Source organism: Protomyctophum bolini (genome assembly GCF_963924005.1).
Source record: "Protomyctophum bolini genome assembly, chromosome: 1".
NCBI lineage: Eukaryota > Metazoa > Chordata > Actinopteri > Myctophiformes > Myctophidae > Protomyctophum > Protomyctophum bolini.
This window is the reverse complement of record NC_137862.1, coordinates 52,191,938-52,212,713: the sequence shown is the minus strand read 5'-3', so window position 1 is coordinate 52,212,713 and position 20,776 is coordinate 52,191,938. Positions and strand designations below refer to the sequence as shown.

The 20,776-nt window shown below is 43.8% G+C and overlaps 1 protein-coding gene across 1 annotated transcript in view; it reads left to right on the top strand.

Annotated features, from left to right (window-relative positions):
- Positions 1 to 20,776, top strand: part of kcnq1.1 (potassium voltage-gated channel, KQT-like subfamily, member 1.1) — a gene marked incomplete at both ends in the record, with an annotated part of 65,846 nt that overhangs the window by 33,094 nt on the left and 11,976 nt on the right. Inside the window, 10 exons of the mRNA XM_080771460.1 lie at positions 998 to 1,124; positions 3,804 to 3,882; positions 4,639 to 4,735; positions 5,337 to 5,477; positions 6,640 to 6,750; positions 7,109 to 7,204; positions 9,802 to 9,927; positions 10,743 to 10,857; positions 17,235 to 17,291; positions 17,927 to 18,068. Coding sequence (XP_080627586.1) covers positions 998 to 1,124; positions 3,804 to 3,882; positions 4,639 to 4,735; positions 5,337 to 5,477; positions 6,640 to 6,750; positions 7,109 to 7,204; positions 9,802 to 9,927; positions 10,743 to 10,857; positions 17,235 to 17,291; positions 17,927 to 18,068 — 1,091 coding nt within the window. The remainder of the gene's footprint in view (positions 1 to 997; positions 1,125 to 3,803; positions 3,883 to 4,638; positions 4,736 to 5,336; positions 5,478 to 6,639; positions 6,751 to 7,108; positions 7,205 to 9,801; positions 9,928 to 10,742; positions 10,858 to 17,234; positions 17,292 to 17,926; positions 18,069 to 20,776) is intronic.

Sequence of the window (20,776 nt, the reverse complement as noted above, 5' to 3'; positions counted from 1 at the left end):
AGTGCTGGGTGGGCGTTTTGCCCCCCCCCCCAACAAATTGCAAGAGCCAAAACAGCGTCTGCACTCAGATCAGGGTCTGCTGATTGACACACAGACACTTCCAATGTTTGGCTTCAGCAAAACGCCAATCTATAGTGCTTGGGGGGTCAGACCGGTCTGCAGAAGACTGGTTTACCAGGACAACAAGCCTATAGAATATAACACGGCCCAGACGGTTAGCTCAACCGTGTGGGAACCTAGAGGCTGCTGAGCCAGCCTGACGGCGTGCTGCGGGTTCGACTCCCGATCCCGACAGCCTTTGCCACGTGTCTCCCCCCCGCCCCCCCCCCCACCTATCCCCATTTCCTGTCACAGTACTTTCATCCTATCAATGAAGGCAGAAACAAATATATATGGGTTCGATTCCCGCTCGGGGCACTGTGGGTGCTGGCGGCGTGTTTCCTCCTCCGCGTCATCAGTGCCCATACCCGAAGGCGGGGTTGGCGAAAGGGCCTTTCTGTGTGGAGTTTGCATGTTCTCCCCGTTTCCCCTAGGGTAGGTACCCTCACAAAAAACATGCAGTAATCATGGTCTCTAAACTGCCTCCCCCTGGCCAGCCGGGGCGCCTGATGGAGGGGAAAGGAACTGGTTGGAATAACGTGTTCCTTCCACGCGCTACGTCCAACCAGGGAAACTCCCCCCCTGTCAGGTGTAAAGGAGCAACTTGGACACTCAGGCATGAAGGAAGCATGAGTTAAGTCCGTTGCTCTCCCCAGGTTGGCGGAGGGTGTGTAGAGCCCAGGATCACAGTAGATGTTTGACACAGGGGTGAAAAATGGGTTACAAAATCGTGGGATAAAAAATATATTAAGAGAAACAAATATATATATAAACAAGCATGTGGAATATAGATCTGTCATTTGTGCCATTTGGAAAATCCTGACATGGACATGCCACCAAAACGGTAACGCCGCAGGTTCCCACCTAATCTAATTGGTTCTTTTGTTCTAACTGGCAGGAGATAGTCCTGGTGGTGTTCTTCGGCGTGGAATACGTCGTTCGTCTCTGGTCAGCAGGCTGCCGGAGTAAATATGTCGGCTTCTGGGGAAGGCTACGCTTCGCCAGGAAACCAATCTCCATTATAGGTTTGTAAATGAAGAAAAAAAACACCCAGTTGAGTGTGAAGTCACACAGTATAGTAGGGGTCTTCTCGAATCCACTCGGGCATTACCTGCATTCCAAGTTAATAGAAACCGATACCGATATCACCCTGAGTGATTTTGATAAAATGTGACCTAGATTTGACAGAGCCTGCCATCGCGCAAATTCCAGCTTTTCAAAATGAGTTAATAGCTGCACAGGCAGACTCTTCACATACTAGAGCATGTCTGAAATAACAGTGTCAGAGCTGAAATTGACATGTAAATATGAATGCTTAAACGTGTAGCTAGGTGTAATGTTAGAGACCACAGAAGTGAACCTTTCAAGCCTGTTTTCTCAACTCGCTGCAAGACATTACTCAATCGGCTCTAATGAAACTTCACAGTAGACCAAAATACATATTTTTTAATTTTTTGGGTGGTTTTCGTTTTTAGCCACATTAACACAGTTGGAATGTTAAAGAATGTTTTTATTCCATCAGAAAGTCGTTTTAGTGTCATTAAGTCGTTGTATTTACATTGCAAAAATGTCTCTATAATTACAGATTATTTGCCTTATTTTGGGGGTGTGAACATTCCTGCACGTATTTTTTACATAGTCGTTTCGATTGTCCGTAGCTATCTTTGTTCTCCAGTTACAGTAGCCGTGCAGTGTGTTTCTGTGTATAGTAAATAGTAAACACAACATCATCATTATTGTTAACTTGATATGATGCTGTTGGATATTGTAATAAAAGTATAAATTAACTGATTTACCCGTCGTCGTCCACTGAAGAAAAAGGTCGCTGCCAGTTTTATGTTTGTTTGTGGTCTGACGAGATTGTCTTACTTGTAAATCCATTCTTCTGCCCTTTATTTCAGTGCACACATGTGCATGTTTAGCACTGTGTGTTAATCTTTGTAACTTTATTACCGTTGGATGCTGCTGCCTGATGATCAATACATGAATGAATAACATTGTGATCGCGCATCGCGGTGAAATTTGTCTTTTATTATAAGTTGATCAATCCATGACATTGTTGTTGTTGTGTGTGAAGACATAGTGTAGTACAAATCCTAGTGTGATCTTGTTAAAAGTGGAAGGATCATAACAAACGTCTAAGGTATTTTTTCCCCTGACTTTCTGTTGGTAAGGTTTTAACTCTTTCACATCAGTGCACGGCTGATTCAAGCCATGCATTTAGGTGTAAAAAGGTACTTTTGTACATTTTTTTGATTTAGCAATTAAAAGCATGGGTCTAAAACTACAAGTAACTTCATGGAATAAATGATAGCCTACTTGCAGTGTTATAGCTGCAAGTAGTTTTACTCCACATGTATTTATTTGAAAACTCAATTAGCCTACTAGTTACCTTTTAGATTGTATTATTACAAAACATACACTAAACAACGTCCGTCCTATATTTCTATATTGCAATATTGATACTTTCTCATCTCTATTTATTATTATTCTAAGAGTTCTAGATGACCTTATTCTTCTCTTTGGGGATTTTGTCCAGCTGCCTACAGATACAATTATACTGCTTTGCAGTACATTTAGCAATTAAAAGCACTACAAGTAACTTCATGGAATAAATGATAGCCTACTTGGTTTTACTAAGTGTCATTCTGTGCAGTTTACAGCTAACCTAGTGGGGGGAGTGGTTAGTGGATGGGGGGAGTGTTTATGCAAGTATCTAGGGGTGGAGACAAGTATCTATTGTCACACCCATTCCTGGGCTCAGAGGTGCTAAATTCTTTGAAATCTTTGAAGGGGGAATTCTCTAATTTGGGGTTTCTGGTTCAACAAGTTTCAAATGGTCATATCTTCTTCATCCCTCCCCCCCCCCCCATTTCAATGAGCAATACATCATAATATGAAAGGTTACAGTGTGCAGTTTCATAATATATAAAGAATTGAAAAATGACCATGGCCCCCTTGTATATCAAACCACTGTCCCCGGTCACATAATATGCCAATTTGAAGCTATGATTCCCTGCTTTCATATGACATGGAATATCCAATGGCAGTCCCTCAGTCAAAATTGGTCACAAATATGGATCTGGCCCGTACAGGTCTCGGGGTCCTGTCGGGTATTTGGGGAATCGGGTGACCCGTGAAGAGCCCTACGCTAGTTCAAACAGAACACATATATCCCATTCTGACCTGGGATCAGATTCTAAAAATGTCTTTATTGCATCCTGACAGTGTCATTATTAACCCATTCTGACCTGAGATCAGATTCTAAAAATGTATTTGATTTTTCAAAAATAGCAGACCTACAAGCTGGTGGCGCGCTATGAGCTTGTAGATCTGCTATTTTTCAATAGCTAAAGCATAACATAATGCTAAGACCAAAATGGGTTCCTGCCCAGAATGGGATATACACCATTCTGCTAATTCCCTGCTAGGTCAGAACCATGTCAACAGCGAAAACAATAATACTACTCATTCACTAGCCAAGGACCACACCACGACCAATCAAATCAATAGCGTCTAAGAGTATTGTTATTGAATAGAACCGATGAAACCTAATGAAACAAGGAAGAAATGGGCGAAAGGTCATCCACGCCGAGTCGTCGATGCCGGGGTATCAAAAGCCGAGTCTCTGATGCCAAAGTTGTGGAGTTGGGAAGCTTCGAAAGGGGCCTCCATTAAATGTGTTTCTTTCTGTCTCCATCCAGACCTGATTGTAGTTGTTGCCTCAATGATTGTACTGACAGTCGGCTCCAAGGGCCAGATGTTCGCCACTTCTGCTGTTAGGTAAGACACTGTGTGTGTGTGTGTGTGTGTGTGTGTGTGTGTGTGTGTGTGTGTGTGTGTGTGTGTGTGTGTGTGTGTGTGTGTGTGTGTGTGTGTGTGTGTGTGTGTGTGTGTGTGTGTGTGTGTGTGTGTGTGTGTGTGTGTGTGTGTGTGTGTGTGTGTGTGTGTGTGTGTGTGTGTGTGTGTGTGTGTGTGTGTGTGTGTGTGTGTGTGTGTGTGTGTGTGTGTGTGTGTGTGTGTGTGTGTGTGTGTGTGTGTGCGTGCGTGCGTGCGTGCGTGCGTGCGTGCGTGCGTGCGTGCGTGCGTGCGTGCGTGCGTGCGTGCGTGCGTGCGTGCGTGCGTGCGTGCGTGCGTGCGTGCGTGCGTGCGTGCGTGCGCGCACGCTGGGGCGGTTCCTGGGGATCCCCAGGAAAAGTAATTAAAGGGACACTTTCCTGGGGGTCTTTATGTGTGTAATATGTGGTTTTATAGATCTTTTAGATTTTAGCAGTGAGCCCAGTGTCTCTGATGTCACAAGCTCACTGTTTGACACTTTACTTCCTGGACTTATATGTTGTCTCAGTAAAACAGCCCTCCCCTCCCTATCCACAAGGACGAGCAGTGCACCAAAATTATTATGGGAATTGTAGTCCCAGGAAGGAAGTGAGCCCCCAGTGTCCATGACATCAGATACTGCACAAATCTAACACATAAAGAATGGAATTTTGAATAATTTCGATACACTGTGTGTATTATTTATTTTTTACACAAATCTAGAGGGATTCGTTTCCTGCAGATCTTACGAATGCTGCACGTGGACCGACAAGGAGGAACCTGGCGTCTCCTAGGCTCCGTTGTCTTCATTCATCGGCAGGTACAGCTTCCCTGACTTTTCATGTCAAGGACCCCGAAAAGAGAAGATTTTTTACGGCTCTATCAGAGTCATTCTCAACCCGTTTAATTTCTAGGACCGCCCCAGTTTGACATGCGTTAATCTACGGACCCCCATTTAATCGCATTTATATCTCTGGGACCTCCAATTTTAAATTGTAAAATCAATGTTACATTTGGTTCCATTCGTACACTCATTTGTACACCATTTGTACACACTCGTTTGGTTCAAATATCTTTAGATTTAATTTTCTTTTATATTCAATTTCTGCTAAGCAGCAATTTTTTTATAGCACAACCAATATAGGTTTATAGGCTTATGGATTATTTTGGTTTATATTAGGACAAAAAAACTTGCAGGGCGGCACATATCACATGCGCTTTATCCTCTGATCATTTACAGAGCTTCCACCCCCCAGCAAATTGAGTTAATACACTGTAAAAAAAATATATATCTGGCTAACTTTTAACACCCTACATCTATATAGGAAGATTGTCTGCAAATTGGAGATATACAGTAAGAGGTTTCTGCCCGACAGCCAACACTTCCCGTGTCATGTATTTGTGTGGACATGCATTTTCAGGAACTGATTACGACCTTGTACATCGGCTTCCTGGGTTTGATCTTCTCCTCCTACTTTGTGTACCTGGCAGAGAAGGACGCGGTGGACAGCAGTGGCGCTACCGAGTTTGGCAGCTATGCTGACGCCCTGTGGTGGGGAATTGTAGGTACATGTATGTGGATTTAGAAAGATATAATGCGTCGTTACTCGAATAAAACAACTGTAGTTTCTCTAAGCACAACTTTATTGTCGGGCACCACGCCATACCGACTTCACAACTGCCTACACACGACATCACAACATCCGGTTTCCCCCCCCCTTCCGGTCCCCCCTTCATAAACGTCCCCCCGTTGCCTCACTGTGCCAACACATGTCATTTACACTGGTCATAGAGAACAGGAAACATACAGTATTAAGTTAACATGCGTCATTTTGTAGTCCTACGTTACGTCGGGGTCCTAAGTGGCACCAGCTCCCGTCCGCTTCTCATTGTTAAATAGAATATCCAAACGCGTGAATCTTTTTTTACAATGGCGTTATTTTTCAGAAAGGAAGTCATTGAGGGTTAAAATGGGTCTTCCAACTCGAGTAGAATTATTAATGTTCCGTGCAAGTGTCCATGACAAAGAAAATATATGATGTGGAGACAATAAAGACTATTATTATCATTCTGATTGAAGGTGGTAATACAGTCCATTTGCTCGGTACAATATTTTGGAGGCATATTTAGAATGCGTGCAGGCTTGAGTACGTTGAAGCTAGTTTGCATTTAATGAGGATTTAGTTGACACAATGAAATAAAATGGCGACAGTGTTCCGTGTGGGGCAGACGGCCTGTCACAGCCAGATAACAAAGCAGTATGGCTTTGTTGTTGCGAGGAAAGCGGTAAAATGAGACTTTCATGGTTGTTTTCATCTCAGACTTAGTTCCGACGGAGGGACACAATAGTCTATAATAATAATAATAATATAACCCTATATAATAATAATATAACCCTATAATAAAGGGACACAAAATGTAGGACCAGGAAGTATCTCTGGAGCGTCAATTTAACAAAGGTGCAGACGATCAGAAATCAGCAGAGAGTGATCGACGTTTGAAGTTGACTCGGACCCAGACTTTCTTGTTTTTCTCCCTGTCTGGGTTTCCGAGGCTATAGGCTTGTGGTGATCGGGTCCAATATTGAGTTCAGTGACCGTGGGGCTAGAGAATGGTTTAGAGAGAACCACTAGTATGCTGCTTGTCTTTACAGTACAGTAGGATGTATTACACTCCACAAGGCCTGTGGCTTCATTGCATAACGTGCTAATGTCTTTCCCGAAGGTGACCGTGACCACTATAGGATACGGAGACAAAGTTCCACAGACTTGGCTCGGCAAAACCATCGCGTCCTGCTTCTCGGTCTTTGCCATCTCATTCTTTGCTCTGCCTGCTGTAAGTATACGGTACAAAACAGTGCTCCAGACGAGTGTCTATCTCATTAACAAACGAATAGTAACAAAGAAAAGGTTGTTGTTTTGAGTGACTTATTTAGGCCTATGACTATGAGTTTATAATACATATAAATATATTATGTTGTTTTGGTTTGGCTTCTATTGTACTGGTGGTAATGGTAATTGTGGCTTGGATAGGCTTGGATATGTGTATACAGTAGGCTTTGGCTGTATTTCCCTGTTTTCAATACATGTCTGCTGTGAAACAGCAGACGGAATAGAGTAAACAGTGTATGTGTGGTGCTGGGATCATAGAGGATACACAGTGAAGCTTACTGTGCCATGCCGTTTGATCACAGGGGATCCTGGGCTCAGGGTTTGCCCTGAAGGTGCAACAGAAGCAGAGACAGAAACATTTCAACAGACAGATCCCCGCAGCTGCCATTCTGATCCAGGTGAGTCCAATAATAAACATGAACTAGGAAACGAGGGGGTGGGAAATGTGCTCACATTATTTACTTGAACAGGTTGTGAGCCCCAAGACGTCCACAGACGTCCTGGGAAATCCCGCTATGTAGTGCCCAAGACTTAGCGTCTTAGCAATTATTATTTTTTAAAGTAAAAAAAAAAAGGAATGTAAAAAGTGGGCACCCTGGGTTACTATTTTGAAAGTGTTGTGTGGGCACACAATGTGTTAAAGGACCACTTCACCACTTTTCAACCTATCTTCATATAATAGGTCCTCACTAATAATCATGAAATAATGGCACGATTTCTTTCTACTCAGTCTGTGTCTCATATAGGAGGGCTGTGGGCAGTTTAGAAACGTCTTCCAGTGACATCATCACATGGCAGATTTTTTTTTAAACAAGATCTTTTTACAAAAATATTTAGATTTTCATTGTCGTGAGAACGATGCCTTCCATTTTCGCATTGCAACTTTTCAGCACTAGAAAGCCTGCAGTTTCTATTAGCTTGTATTCCCCATCAATGATGTCTCTGGAAGACGGTTTTTGAACTGCCCACAGCCCTCCTATGAGACACAGACCAAGTAGAAAGAAAATTGCGCCATTTTTTTCATGATTATTAGTGAGGACCTAGTATATGAAGTATAGGTTGAAAAGTGGTGAAGTGGTCCTTTAAACAGGTTGTGAGCCCAAGACGTCCACAGACGTCCTGGGAAATCCCGCTATGTAGTGCCCAAGACATCTGTGGACGTCTTAGCAAAAAAAAGAAGAAAAAAGTCAAAAAAAGGAATGTAAAAAGTGGGCACCACTATTTTGAAAGTGTTGTGTGGGCACACAATGTGTTAAGTAAAATTAACATCACCTCAGGGTGGGTCCATAAAACCATAAAATCCTGCTCGTGCCTAACCTCGCCTCACCCGGCTTTCCACCTCGGAGGAAAAGCCTGCGGTCTCTGTTCCAACCGGTGTGAACCGGTCTGGAACGGATGATATCGTTACGTCATGTCGTAGTATTGTTTTGTAGTCGACAGGCAGGAACAATCAAACTGAACTTCCTTTTCCCTCAAACCCGGAAAAGAATAACAATAAAAGCTCTCGAAAGCTCTCGTATAAGCCTGTAGCTTTTATTGAGAAAAATTGGTTTGAGGGAAAGGGATAAGTTCCGGAGGATTGATGACTATACAAAACAATACTACAACATGACGTATCGATATCGTCATCCTCTCCCGTCCGGTTCATAAACCCGAAATGGAACGGTGCCCGGGATAGCTCAGAACAGGGTCAGCTGCATATAATGGAGATCTAAGGGTTTGAGGTTTGAGGTCAGATGTAGAGTTGCTGGCCGGCTCCATAATAGGCATAGTCAGTGTCGTGATCTTCAGATGGCCATATATGGTGTACATTATGCACATAGGGGCCATTTCGGATAACGCAGTGATTCCCAAACTTTTTCGTGTCAAGGACCCCCAAATCAACATTTCTTAGGCCACGGACCCCCCCATTTGAAAACATATGCCAGTGACCCCAATAAGGGAGGATTTGTTACGGCTCCAGCAGTGATTCCGAAACATATTAATTTCAAGGACCCCCCCCATAGTTTCACACGCAATTATGCCACGGATCCCCGATTTAATGGCATTTCTATCTCAGGGACCCCGATTTATATAGTAAAACCCACTGTTAATTTGACTCTTGAGTGTACAAATGGACCCGTTTATAGGGTCCATTTGGTTTGTACACTCTGAGTTACAGACCCCATAAGGGTTAATTTGGTTACAAAATGATCATTTAGCTGGGGACCCCCTGGAACTCCCTCAAGTACCCCTGGGGGGTCCCCGGACCCCACTTTGGGAACCTACTGGGATAATGGACCTAATTCTGTATACGTGTTCTCTAACTCTTAACCTGTATACCGTATCTTTGTTCCATTAACCCATTTTTGGGCGGAACTCCTTTTGGTGTTAGCATTACGTTATGCTATCTACAAGATCATAGCGTGCCACCGAGTGGCGCGCTAAGAGCTTGTAGGTCTGCTATTTTTGAAAAATCGTTTCTATATCGACATATAGAAACATAGCTTTTTCAGAAAACTGTCATTTTCAAACAGACATTTTTAGAATCTGATCCCAGGTCAGAATGGGTTAATACCTACTGTGGTGCTGCTATGACAACTGAACCTACCCAGGATCAACAAAGGTCTATCCGTCCCAACTATATAGTCATCGGGAATGACATGAATTTTAATCCTGATGATTATAATTCCCACAAGTGGGAATTATTCATTAGTTTGATTAACCCATTTTGCGCGGGAACCCATTTTGGTGTTAGCATCATGTCGTGCTTTAGCTATTTAAAAAATAGCAGATCTACAAACTCGTAGCGCGCCACGGAGTGTCGCGCTACGAGCTTGTAGGTCTGCTATTTTTTTGAAAAATCGAAGAACGACTGACATTTTTTTTTAGAATCTGATCTCAGGTCAGAATGGGTTCATCAGACCAGTAGTGTGTGTCCGGTGGAAAACCTCGTATGAATCTGATCTCAGGTCAGAATGGATTAATGTATTCTCTCGGCCATGTCTCCCCGCAGACCTCGTGGAGGTGTTTCGCCGTGGAGAACCCCGAGTCGGCCACCTTCAAGCTGTTTCTGAAGAAGAGGCAGCATCTGCTTCCCTCCGCCTCGGTGTCCAGCCCAAAGCCCAAGAAATCGGTCAGCTTCTGTGTGTTTGCGTGTGCGTGTGCGTGTGTGCGTGTGCGTGTGCGTGTGCGTGTGCGTGTGCGTGTGCGTGCGCGCGCGCGCGCGTGTGTGTGTGTGTGCGCGTGTTTTTGAGTGGTGCAACCACTCCTACAACCAGCAATGTCCGTGTACCTGTATCAGTGGTCATGAGCACGAGTATGTGACTTATTAATACCAGTGGGGGCGCCAGAAACAGAGAGAGGGGTAGTGCTGTGCCTGCTGCCTGCTAATGAGAGAGAGAGAGAGAGAGGGGGGGGGGGGGGGGAGAGGGGAGTTGCACCACTCGGTTTTTTTTCCATACAAAAACACTGTATATAGAATATTATAACAATAATGGGGTTGTTGTGAAACTGAAGGAGCTTTTCGTCCAAAACTGTCACTTTTTCAGGATTCAAATTCAAAGTAGTATAGATCCGACAAGCTAAAAAACGTGTCTTTTTTTGCACTGTGTTTCGAGCTTGTAGATCCCCCCCCCCCACACACACACACACACAAAATTGTGTAAATATGGAGATAAGAAACAACTGTATCTCAGTATAGCGTTAAGGCCAGGTTCCCCACGTAAACATGGCAGCAACGTTGAGGTACGCTCCTAGCAGCCAGATGGGGGGAGTCGGCGACCTATTAACATATATAATTTCTGGGGTCCTTGACATGAAATATTGAGCACCAGAAAACTGTCATTTGTGCTGTGCGTGTGCGTGTGTGTGTGTGTGTGTGTGTGTGCGTGTGTGTGTGTGTGTGTGTGTGTGTGCGTGTGCGTGTGCGTGTGTGCGTGTGTCGGACACGTGAAGATTAGGAGGAAGCTGAGGAGCACAGACGACAGCCCCACGTCTCCCACCGTCCCCAGCATCACCTACGACTCCGTGTTTGACAGCGGCACCGACGTGTACAGCACCGTGGGGACAGGTACAGTACCGTGAACAACTTCTGTCTTTACACAAACATATTCAAAGAGGCGTATCACGGTGTGACTCGGTGCGGGAGTAATGCAGGGCGGACGGACGGACGGACGGACGGACGGACGGACGACCGGAGTACTGGAAACGGGGCTTTATTTGCTTGCTATAAAAAACAGGAAACACAGGATATGCCTCACAGGGCTAGTATAGACCACAGGTACACACGACGTGACGCGTCAAGGAAACAATTAAGACGGAACACAGGAGCAACACATAGATACCAACGAGCTGTGATGGCAATATTGACCGCAGCTGAGTCCATAGGTGTCATAGGGGGGGGGGGGGCGGGGAAACACACAGTGGGGTATAAGGGGCAAACATAAGGACGGCGGTCCAGGCGTGGTACGTCCTAGGACAGGACGTGACAATGTGTTACTGGTATTACCGTAATAATAATAATACAAAAAAAAAAAAAGCTACAGTACATACAGTGAAGCGTTTACAAGTATATACTGTACAAAACAACATATAATAATACTGTACAGGGTTCCTATATATACCGCCATGAAATTCACTTAATTAATTTTAATTTTAAAATAATACAGGCCTAGAAAAAAGCTAATTTGTTTGGATATCATTTCATAAATGACATGCTTTTTTGCACCGGTCTGCACCTGGCCATCATTTGGTTACACATACAGTTCCATGCAGTCATCTTTTTTTGAGTATGGTAAACAATAAACATTGCAGGCGATGCATTTTTATTTAATTGTAAAGAGGGAGCGTATCAACACACAGGTGTAACCACTACATGTTCTGATTGAGCAAGGGGAAGCAGCGGACAAATCAATGATTTCATTATAAACAGTATGGCCTACGTACCGGTATAGATTGCAATTGAATAAAACCATAATTTATAGGCCTACACACTACACATACACATACACCTACTGTAGTACTGTGTGTATTCTAAACCCCACTAAACCCCACAGTTTACAGGTGATATAAAATGTAACGTCAAGCAGAGCCAGGTGGTGCACGTGAACTGCGCTTGAGCATCATATGCCCATGTCAGCGTCTCACTCCATATAATTGAATAAAATATATATTAAAAAAAACATTAATTATACACCCAATGAAAATGTATACACTTCACGGATTATAGGCCGTTTTGGAATTAGAACAATCGGTTTGAAGATTGCCCCGAGTACAGCACGATTTAAATCTCAACCTTTTTGATGCACCGTGAGGACTTCATCATGGTGGCGGTGTTTTATTAGTACTATACTTGTGAGGACCTGGCTCTGCTTGAAATTCACGGTGAGTGGCGCTGGCGGGATCCGCAAGCTCACAAAGCGCTGCCATGCAGCACTTGGAGCTTGTAGAGATACACGGATGACAATAAACATTTCACAGAATATATGCCACTTTGCATTAAAACAGTTGGTTGTGCATATAGGCTGCATAGGCACCTGTGAAACCATAGCCTATAGATTTATTTTATGGGTGTGGAGGACTGGTGTTTTTTTCGCTGTTGTGAGGCGAGTGGCGTGCGGAGATCTGGAAACTCAACGCGGTGAACGCGCATATAATAATATAAATGAGGGCTGAGGCTGATTACGTTTGCAAATAACGGCCCCATGGGCGCTTATATGGACGAGGGCGGTTATTTGGACGAGGGCGGTTATTACGCAGAACGGTGTCAGAACCCGGGCCGTTATTAAGTAGTATTTGAGCAAGGGCTGTTATTTGGAAATATGCGGTATATCTGTAGAAGTATACTTGGATTCAAGTGTGATTGACCAGCTCCATGTGTCCCTTTTAAAGTGATCGTGACATTATTTTGAACATAATTTTAACAACATTAAAAGTCTTGGCCATGGTCCTTCAAACGTGTCTAAAAAGTTTGAACAGAAATCTCCACTCCAGTATTTCTTGCCAGGAGTTTTTGTGTGTATGTAATATGCATCCTGAGAAGGCATAGAAAAACACATTATTTTAGCCTGTAGATGTCGGTAATTCCCCCTTTCCTGTCAATCACTACCCAGCTCCGCCCCCCCCACCCCTCAAGCCCTCCATACCTCTCCGCCCCCCTCAGAGAAAGGGACTGTTCTTTTTTTTTTCCTTTACAAGTTCACAGCATCTCAGCCATAGCAACGCTGCCAGTGCCAACGCACGCAACTTCTTCTCCTTTTATAACTATTTGTTTATAGTTTATATAAAATGTTATTTATAATAAGACTATCACTGCATGTATGTACTGAGGGGATGGACAACAACATGTATTCTCTGCTGCAAAAGGAGAGGAGACTGGAGCAACACGGACATTTAGAGCCTTTTATTAAGGTGCTGAGTATACAAAACGACTAACGTTTGACTCTGATGAAGACCGCAAGGTCGAAACGTAAAAGGCTCTAAATGTCTGTGTTGCTCCAGTCTCCTCTCCTTTTGCAACTTTGATGTCCCTGCACCTGTGAAGCACCGGATCAGCCGTTTTAGGCTTGAGGCGCGTTGGTAGACTCCCTTTGTAACATGTATTCTCTATTCAACGTCATCGTACGAGCAACAGTTGGTAAACAAATAAGGCACGTTCGGAAATACCGCACCGGAGCGCACTCGCCTATTAGTTTGCATTGCACAGTGCCAGTTTGGCTCAGTGCGCTATTTCCGAACGCGCCTATGAAACTCCTGCAATATCTCACCCCACGACCACGTCGACATAAACTTGTGTAATGTCATCGATATCATACTCAATGACTATAGCCTATCATTATTCGCCATACTTTTAACGTGGATTATATCACACGAGCGTTGGCTGCGTTGCTATTCCACTGTATCGCATTACAAGAACAATAATGAGCACATGCAATCTACAACAGCTGGTGCACGCCACGAATCAAAGATTAATAATAGTCAAACACACAGCTAATGCGGGTAGTGGCAGTGATTGACTATAAATTAAAAGTAGGCTACCATGAAGCACTTCGGGGTGCTGCAGGCGATTGATTTTTTATTGTGAGTCCACTCAAATAGTACTGCACAACAATTTAACACAAATCATTGCAGTATAAATACTTATAGTTGGGATTGGGACACGAATGCTTGGTATTGCTCCTGGGTTCATAAAAAGTTTGGTTGCAAATCCACTCTGAACTTGTCCGAGATTTGAAAAACTTTCTGGGGTGAAATGATGTGCGCACAAGAGTCGCTTCTTTGACAACTTGGTTGGAACGTTACCGTCAAAAATAAAATGCATCCACCTAGAGCGTGAATCTTCATCTAGGCCAGTTGGTGGAAAGTGCAAGGACTTGTGTTGATTGACACAGCCGACAACGGAGCAGATTGCTTTTTCTCTAGAAGCCATTATTATTATTATTATTATACTGAAACAAAGTCGCGGTCAGAATGAGGAAGAAGAGAGGAGAGGGGCGGGGAAGAGAGGAGGGGGGCGGGGATGAGGAGGAGGGGGGGGGGGTAGTAGAATTGGCAGGCAGGGAGCAGAGGAGAGGGGGCGCGGTTTAGCGTTACATTACGTAGGCCTCCGCCGTCCAAGCCACGAGTCATATTTGCATAATTATTCACAAAAGTCCAGACAGCGGAGAATACACTGAATGTTCAATTTTTATTTTTTTTTGGTGAAATTGATGTCAAGAAAAGCCAAAGAACACAAAATATCTACAAAAATGTGTTTTAAATGTCACAATCCCTTTAAGCCCCAAGGTTCTCCCTGAGGTAACGGAGCCACTGGCAGCAGCAGAAGGAGATTATAGGAGATTAGCATTTCATTGAATAATTAATTTTATACTTGAATAATCCTCCTGAACCATGAATTAAATCAACTTCTGATCCCTGTTTATTTCAGATTATCTTTGTTCTTCTCAGATATGACGCTGATCTGCTTGGCATTATGTGAGATTATCTGCAAACAGACACACAGACATAGACACAGACAGACAGTCAGACACACAGGCAGACGCACGCACAGACACACAGGCACGTGCACAGACACACAGGCACACCCACGCACAGACACACAGGCACGTGCACAGACAGACACACAGGCACACGCACGCACAGACACACAGGCACGTGCACAGACAGACACACAGGCACGTGCACACACAGACACACAGGCACGTGCACAGACAGACACACAGGCACGTGCACAGACAGACACACAGGCACGTGCACAGACAGACACACAGGCACGTGCACAGACAGACACACACACAGGCACGTGCACAGACAGACACACAGGAAAAGAAAAGAAGAAAAGTGGTGAAGTGGTCCTTTAACCTTTGACTTTCAGTCCCTATTTTAGCCCCCAGAATAGGGATAGGGATAGGGTGCTGTTACTTCTGTTACTTCTGTCTCATTCTGAATGGCCTTGTTTTGCTGATTATCGTCGCATTTGATGCACAGACAGACACACAGGCACGTGCACAGACAGACACACAGGCACGTGCACAGACAGACACACAGGCACGTGCACAGACAGACACACACACAGGCACGTGCACAGACAGACACACAGGAAAAGAAAAGAAGAAAAGTGGTGAAGTGGTCCTTTAACCTTTGACTTTCAGTCCCTATTTTAGCCCCCAGAATAGGGATAGGGATAGGGTGCTGTTACTTCTGTTACTTCTGTCTCATTCTGAATGGCCTTGTTTTGCTGATTATCGTCGCATTTGATTTAGATTGTTTTTGTTTTCGTCTCTCCTCCAATAAATAAATAAACGCCCCTTTCTGGAGATGGTGAGCAGCGGCTGTTAGTCACTGACCTCTCAATCCAATCACTGTCCCTGACCTCTAATCCAATCACAAGCCAAGTGCTGCATGCCACGACCTCTCATCCCATCACTGTCACTGACCTCTAATCCAATCACAGCCAAGTGCTGCCTGCATGCGACCTCTCATCCAATCAGCTGTCACTGACCTCTCATCCAATCATCCAGTCACCGCAGTCTCATCCTGTCACCGTCTCTTTTAACGTCCAACTGATGGACTAAGTGTCCACACACCGGCTTGTGTCCAAAATCACATACCGTAACTACAATGCTACCGTACTAGAATACCGCACAACGATGCTACATGCGTATATACAATAGTATCTTTTCACTTTCACTTTCACTACCACACGCTATCAAATCATCACACATAATGTTGGGGAAAGTGTCCCCATCTGGTGGCCAGAAGACGTACTGCATGTTGCCGTTTACATTGTGTATTATATCAACTAGCCCTTACCCGTTGTGAGATATTTGCCCCCCTTGTGGCCGCGGGGGGGGCTGCGCCCTGGGTGCGTTTTCGCATTTTTTATTCACTAATAAATTCACTATTAATTTATAATTAATAGTGAATTTATTAGTTAAATTGGAAAAAGGGCTTTGTTAAGACCTCCATATTATTATGGTCAATGCCTGTGTGAAAAGTGGGAGTGATTGGTGCAGGCAGTGAGGAGCTATGGCAGTCACAGTGACACACAGACAGACATTGATTGAATTATAGTATGTATGATATGATGTATGAGGATGTATGATGATGTATGATGATGATGATTAATATTCGACATGTCATCGGTTTCAACTAATATCTACCAAAAAGTGGTGATTATTGGCTCTTCCACTTTATGGTTTGTCCGCATTTGTAGCGCCCCCTATGGATGCGAATGGAATTGCTTTGGGCTCTCCGTTGATTAAACCACCCTCGACATGTGAATGAAATTTGGGGTGCATTGGACATTCCCTTTCGTGATTTGTGTCATTTTGTATGAAACGGGCCCCTCCCACTAACTTTGGACATCGATTACAGCCGAACGATACTGACTATGAAAATTCTGCCTGTGGTGTTTTAATCGGATAGGTCCGGAGATCATGTGTACCGATTTTTGTGAGATTTGCGTAAAAGCTGTAGGTGCAGGAGCAAAAAGTGTGTTTTGAAGAAAAGTCAAAATGGCGTTATAAGGTGAATTGTAAAGTGGGCTCTTATAGCGCCACCATGAGGCCGACTAATGTAATTATTTATTACATTAATTTTAATAATTATTATGAGCCTCCCCTCCAAGTGGTGTTACTGTAGCTCCGACGGTTTCTGAGAGAAAAATACTTGATGTGAGTTTTCACATTTTCCCATAAGTGTTCACTAATGAATTCGTTATGAATTTATACTTTGTTAAATGGGGAAAAGATTAAGACCTCCATATTATTATGGTCAATGCCTGTGTGAAAAGTGGTAGTGATTGGTGCAGGCAGTGAGGAGCTACACGACATGAATGTACATTCAGACATTGAGTTAATTATAGTACGATATGCTGATGATATGATGATGATGATGATGATGATGATGATGTGATTGATGGTGTTCTTCATCTCATGTGCTCTTCAGATGGTCAACAGTCTTGGACGTCGTTGTCTTCCGTTCAGTTTTGCTCGCCACCTCCAGGTAAGAACACTGTTCACGTTTATAGCCCTGTTTGGAACGTCATTATTCATATTCTAGCTCATATTTTGCTCAGAGACGAGGTCCACTGCGCTGGACCCCGGCGGGTGTCGGGTCCGCTGAAAGCAGTGTTGATTCCGTCGACTAAAACTAAGTCAAAAAAAATTCGTCGACTACCACTGACGAAAACTAAATGGAAACTAAATGAAAACTAAGCTATGATGACAGACTAAAACTAAGACTAAATATACTCACAAAATTGTAGAATATGGAGATGAGAGGTCTCAGCCCCAACAGCAACGATATTCAATAAATGTCACGGAACATACCTGGGGAAAAGTGAAGCTGAAATATCACTATTGCTGAAGACATTGCTCACTCTCTGCTGATTTCTGATCGTCTGCACCTTTGTAAAATTGCCATACACACGTGTACACACACACACACGCTCCTCTCTCTCTCTCTCTCTCTCGGTCGCTCTAAGTAATTAGTCTCATGTCGCACAGCTGCGCATAGTTTCTCCCGGCGGATTCTGCCGGGAGCTGCCTATAATGCCATAGAAAGCATAGGTGAGTTCCAGGCTAGCACGGTAGCAGCGTCGTTAACGCTAATGAGGTTCAATGTGTTGTTTGGGGCAGTGAAGAGGAGCCCTCCTGGCCTGCTGGAGGTGCATCCTCCGGGTCCCCTGCATGAGAGGAACAGCTGCAGCTTCGCAGACGACCTGGACCTGGACGGAGAACAGCGTCACGTCGACCTGACGCCGGTCAGCTCCGTGTCACAGTGAGTCGTGATCCCATTCTGACCTGAGATCAGATTCTAAAAAGAAATGTCTTCTACGTCCCGACAGTTTCCCATTCTGACCTGAGATCAGATTCTAAAGAATGTCTTCTATACATCCTGACAGTTTTCTGAAAAAGCTATGTTTCTGTGTCAGTCGTTCTTCGGTTTTTCAAAAAATAGCAGACCTACAAGCTCATAGCGCGCCACTCGGTGGCGCACTACGAGATTGTAGATCAAACTCAAATACACGGTGGGCCAAAATAAAGAAATTGGTAGAATTCAAGGGCCGGACTGTGTTTCAACACAAGGGCACCGCGGTCAGGAGGACGTCCCAGGCAAATAGCAAAAAAGTAAATGCATTTAAAACTGAATATGCATTATTATTAAGCTCAGTTTCCTGTTCTATGATCCTCACAAAGCAGGACTTGTAGTTCTAATACTAATTAAATATCATCCCGCGGGCCAAAGATAATTCATTCACAGGCCTGATTTGGCCCCCCGGGGGCCTTGAGTTTGACATAATGTTGTAGATCTTGAATAGAAATTGTGGTAATTCCGACGTGCACGCCATATTTTGGCGTACGGCGAGTTGATAAATGAGCGCCTAAAAATGTAAAAATCTGTCCTAAAAACGAACAGGCAAGCCAGCGGAGGGAGGCGACTCAGGCGAGGACGACAGGGGGTAATGCCAGGTCACGCCTTCTGGAGTTTGTCTAGTAATCTGGCTGCTGAAGTTCTGTAACCATTTGAAGACGGGAGATAGTTTTCTTTTATCGAGTTGAGATTGAATAGAGTGAGTTGCAGTAATCTACAGGCGTGACGTGATGAAAGCATGGGTTACCTTAGAGAAGATTCTTTTCTGTGGAACCGAGTCTGACAAAATGTAATAATTACATCCCAAGTGCTTGGCAGGGTGGTGAGGAAAGGTTGAGAGCCGCTGATTTAGACACACGTGTGTGTGTGTGTGTGTGTGTGTGTGTGTGTGTGTGTGTGTGTGTGTGTGTGTGTGTGTGTGTGTGTGTGTGTGTGTGTGTGTGTGTGTGTGTGTGTGTGTGTGTGTGTGTGTGTGTGTGTGTGTGTACTTTCCAGACCCAGGCAATATTTTGGAGATAGAATTGTCCCCAAATTTGGTCTATATATGTCAGGGAATGGAGAATGTTATGTGTCCCTTTTAAATTGGATTTTATTGAATGTCGAAGGGTGTGTGTGTGTGTGTGTGTGTGTGTGTGTGTGTGTGTGTGTGTGTGTACAGTGAGTGGTTTATTTTTTTTTGAGTGGTGCAACCATTCCAAGGAACAGCAATGTCCGTGTTCACCTACCTATGTACCATGAGCCATGAGCACCAGTATATGACTATGAGTACCAGTAGGGGCGCTGTTGTGCCAGAAACAGAGAGAGAGATAGTATTAGTGCTGCACTGTTGCCTGCTAATGAGAGAGAGAGAGAGAGAGAGAGAGAGAGAGGGAGAGAGAGAGAGAGAGAGAGAGAGAGAGAGAGGACAGGAAGGGGGAGAGGGGAGTTGCACCACTCAGTTCACACAGGTGTGATTTTCTTTTAAAGGAGAGATTTGAGAATAACTTGTATATGGTCTCTTACTCTGTCGGGTGGGAACCGGCACATACCCTATTTATTGTGCTGAATATAAACCTACGTTTTTTTCCCCCAATGGAAATATCCTAAAAAACTGGGTCGTATTATAATCAGGGACTAGAGACTTGAATTTGACATTCAATGTTGTATACAAGGAAGTACTTCGGAAAAAAAGCTTGTAATTCCATTAAATCATGCAGCGTGCAATTTATGTGAAATCTTTCACAGACTTTCCTACTAGGCTGAGGAATATAATCACACCCTTTTCACAATGGCCTGTTATAGCGCCACCAACAGGTGTGTTTTTGCAAAACACATTTTTTTGGAACAAAATGCCTCAAATCATCCAATTGCCATCAATGGTGTAAGAACAAATGGCACCCTTTTCACATTCGCCTATTATAGCGCCACCAGGAGGCCATGCACAACCTGACCTGGCCTGGTGGAGACCTGTGCCCCGAGGGGCAATTTTTCTAGGTAATCTGCTAATTTCCACCCAATAGTAGACCTCTCAACGAGGAAAAAAAATAAACATGATGCCTGTATGTGTTGATGCCTGGCTTTAAAATGTATGGTGAGTCAAAACCCAACGTTCTGTACGAAATCGAATATATGAAGTTCGTCAAAATTACACCTAAAAATAGAATACAGGCATATTTATACATATCAGTTACAGTATGCCATCGTGACTTGTACAACAATATGTCTACTTATCTGGAGGTTTCATATTTAGACCTGAGGACGATTCTACAAAAATGTCTTCTGAATCCTGATAGTTTTCTGAAAAACGTATGTTTCTATATCGGTGGTTCTCTACCTTTTTCATGTCACGGAACCCCAGAATGATCTGTATTTGGCCGCGGACCCACCATCTGAAAACATGTTGTTCCAGGGGACCCTCCAGAAAGAAAGTTTTGAGTTAAAAACGTTCACTCTGAAATAATATATCTTCAAAGATTTGCGCCCCATTTTCACGATTTTTATTTTGGGGAAAATGTTAAAAAAAAAAAAAAATGTTAAAATTGTAATTAAATATAAAGGTGATTGAAAAAAACATGGCCCCCGGGGCTCACGTATTAGAAGGATCAGGACGTTTGTTTGGTTTTTTAATGGAAGTA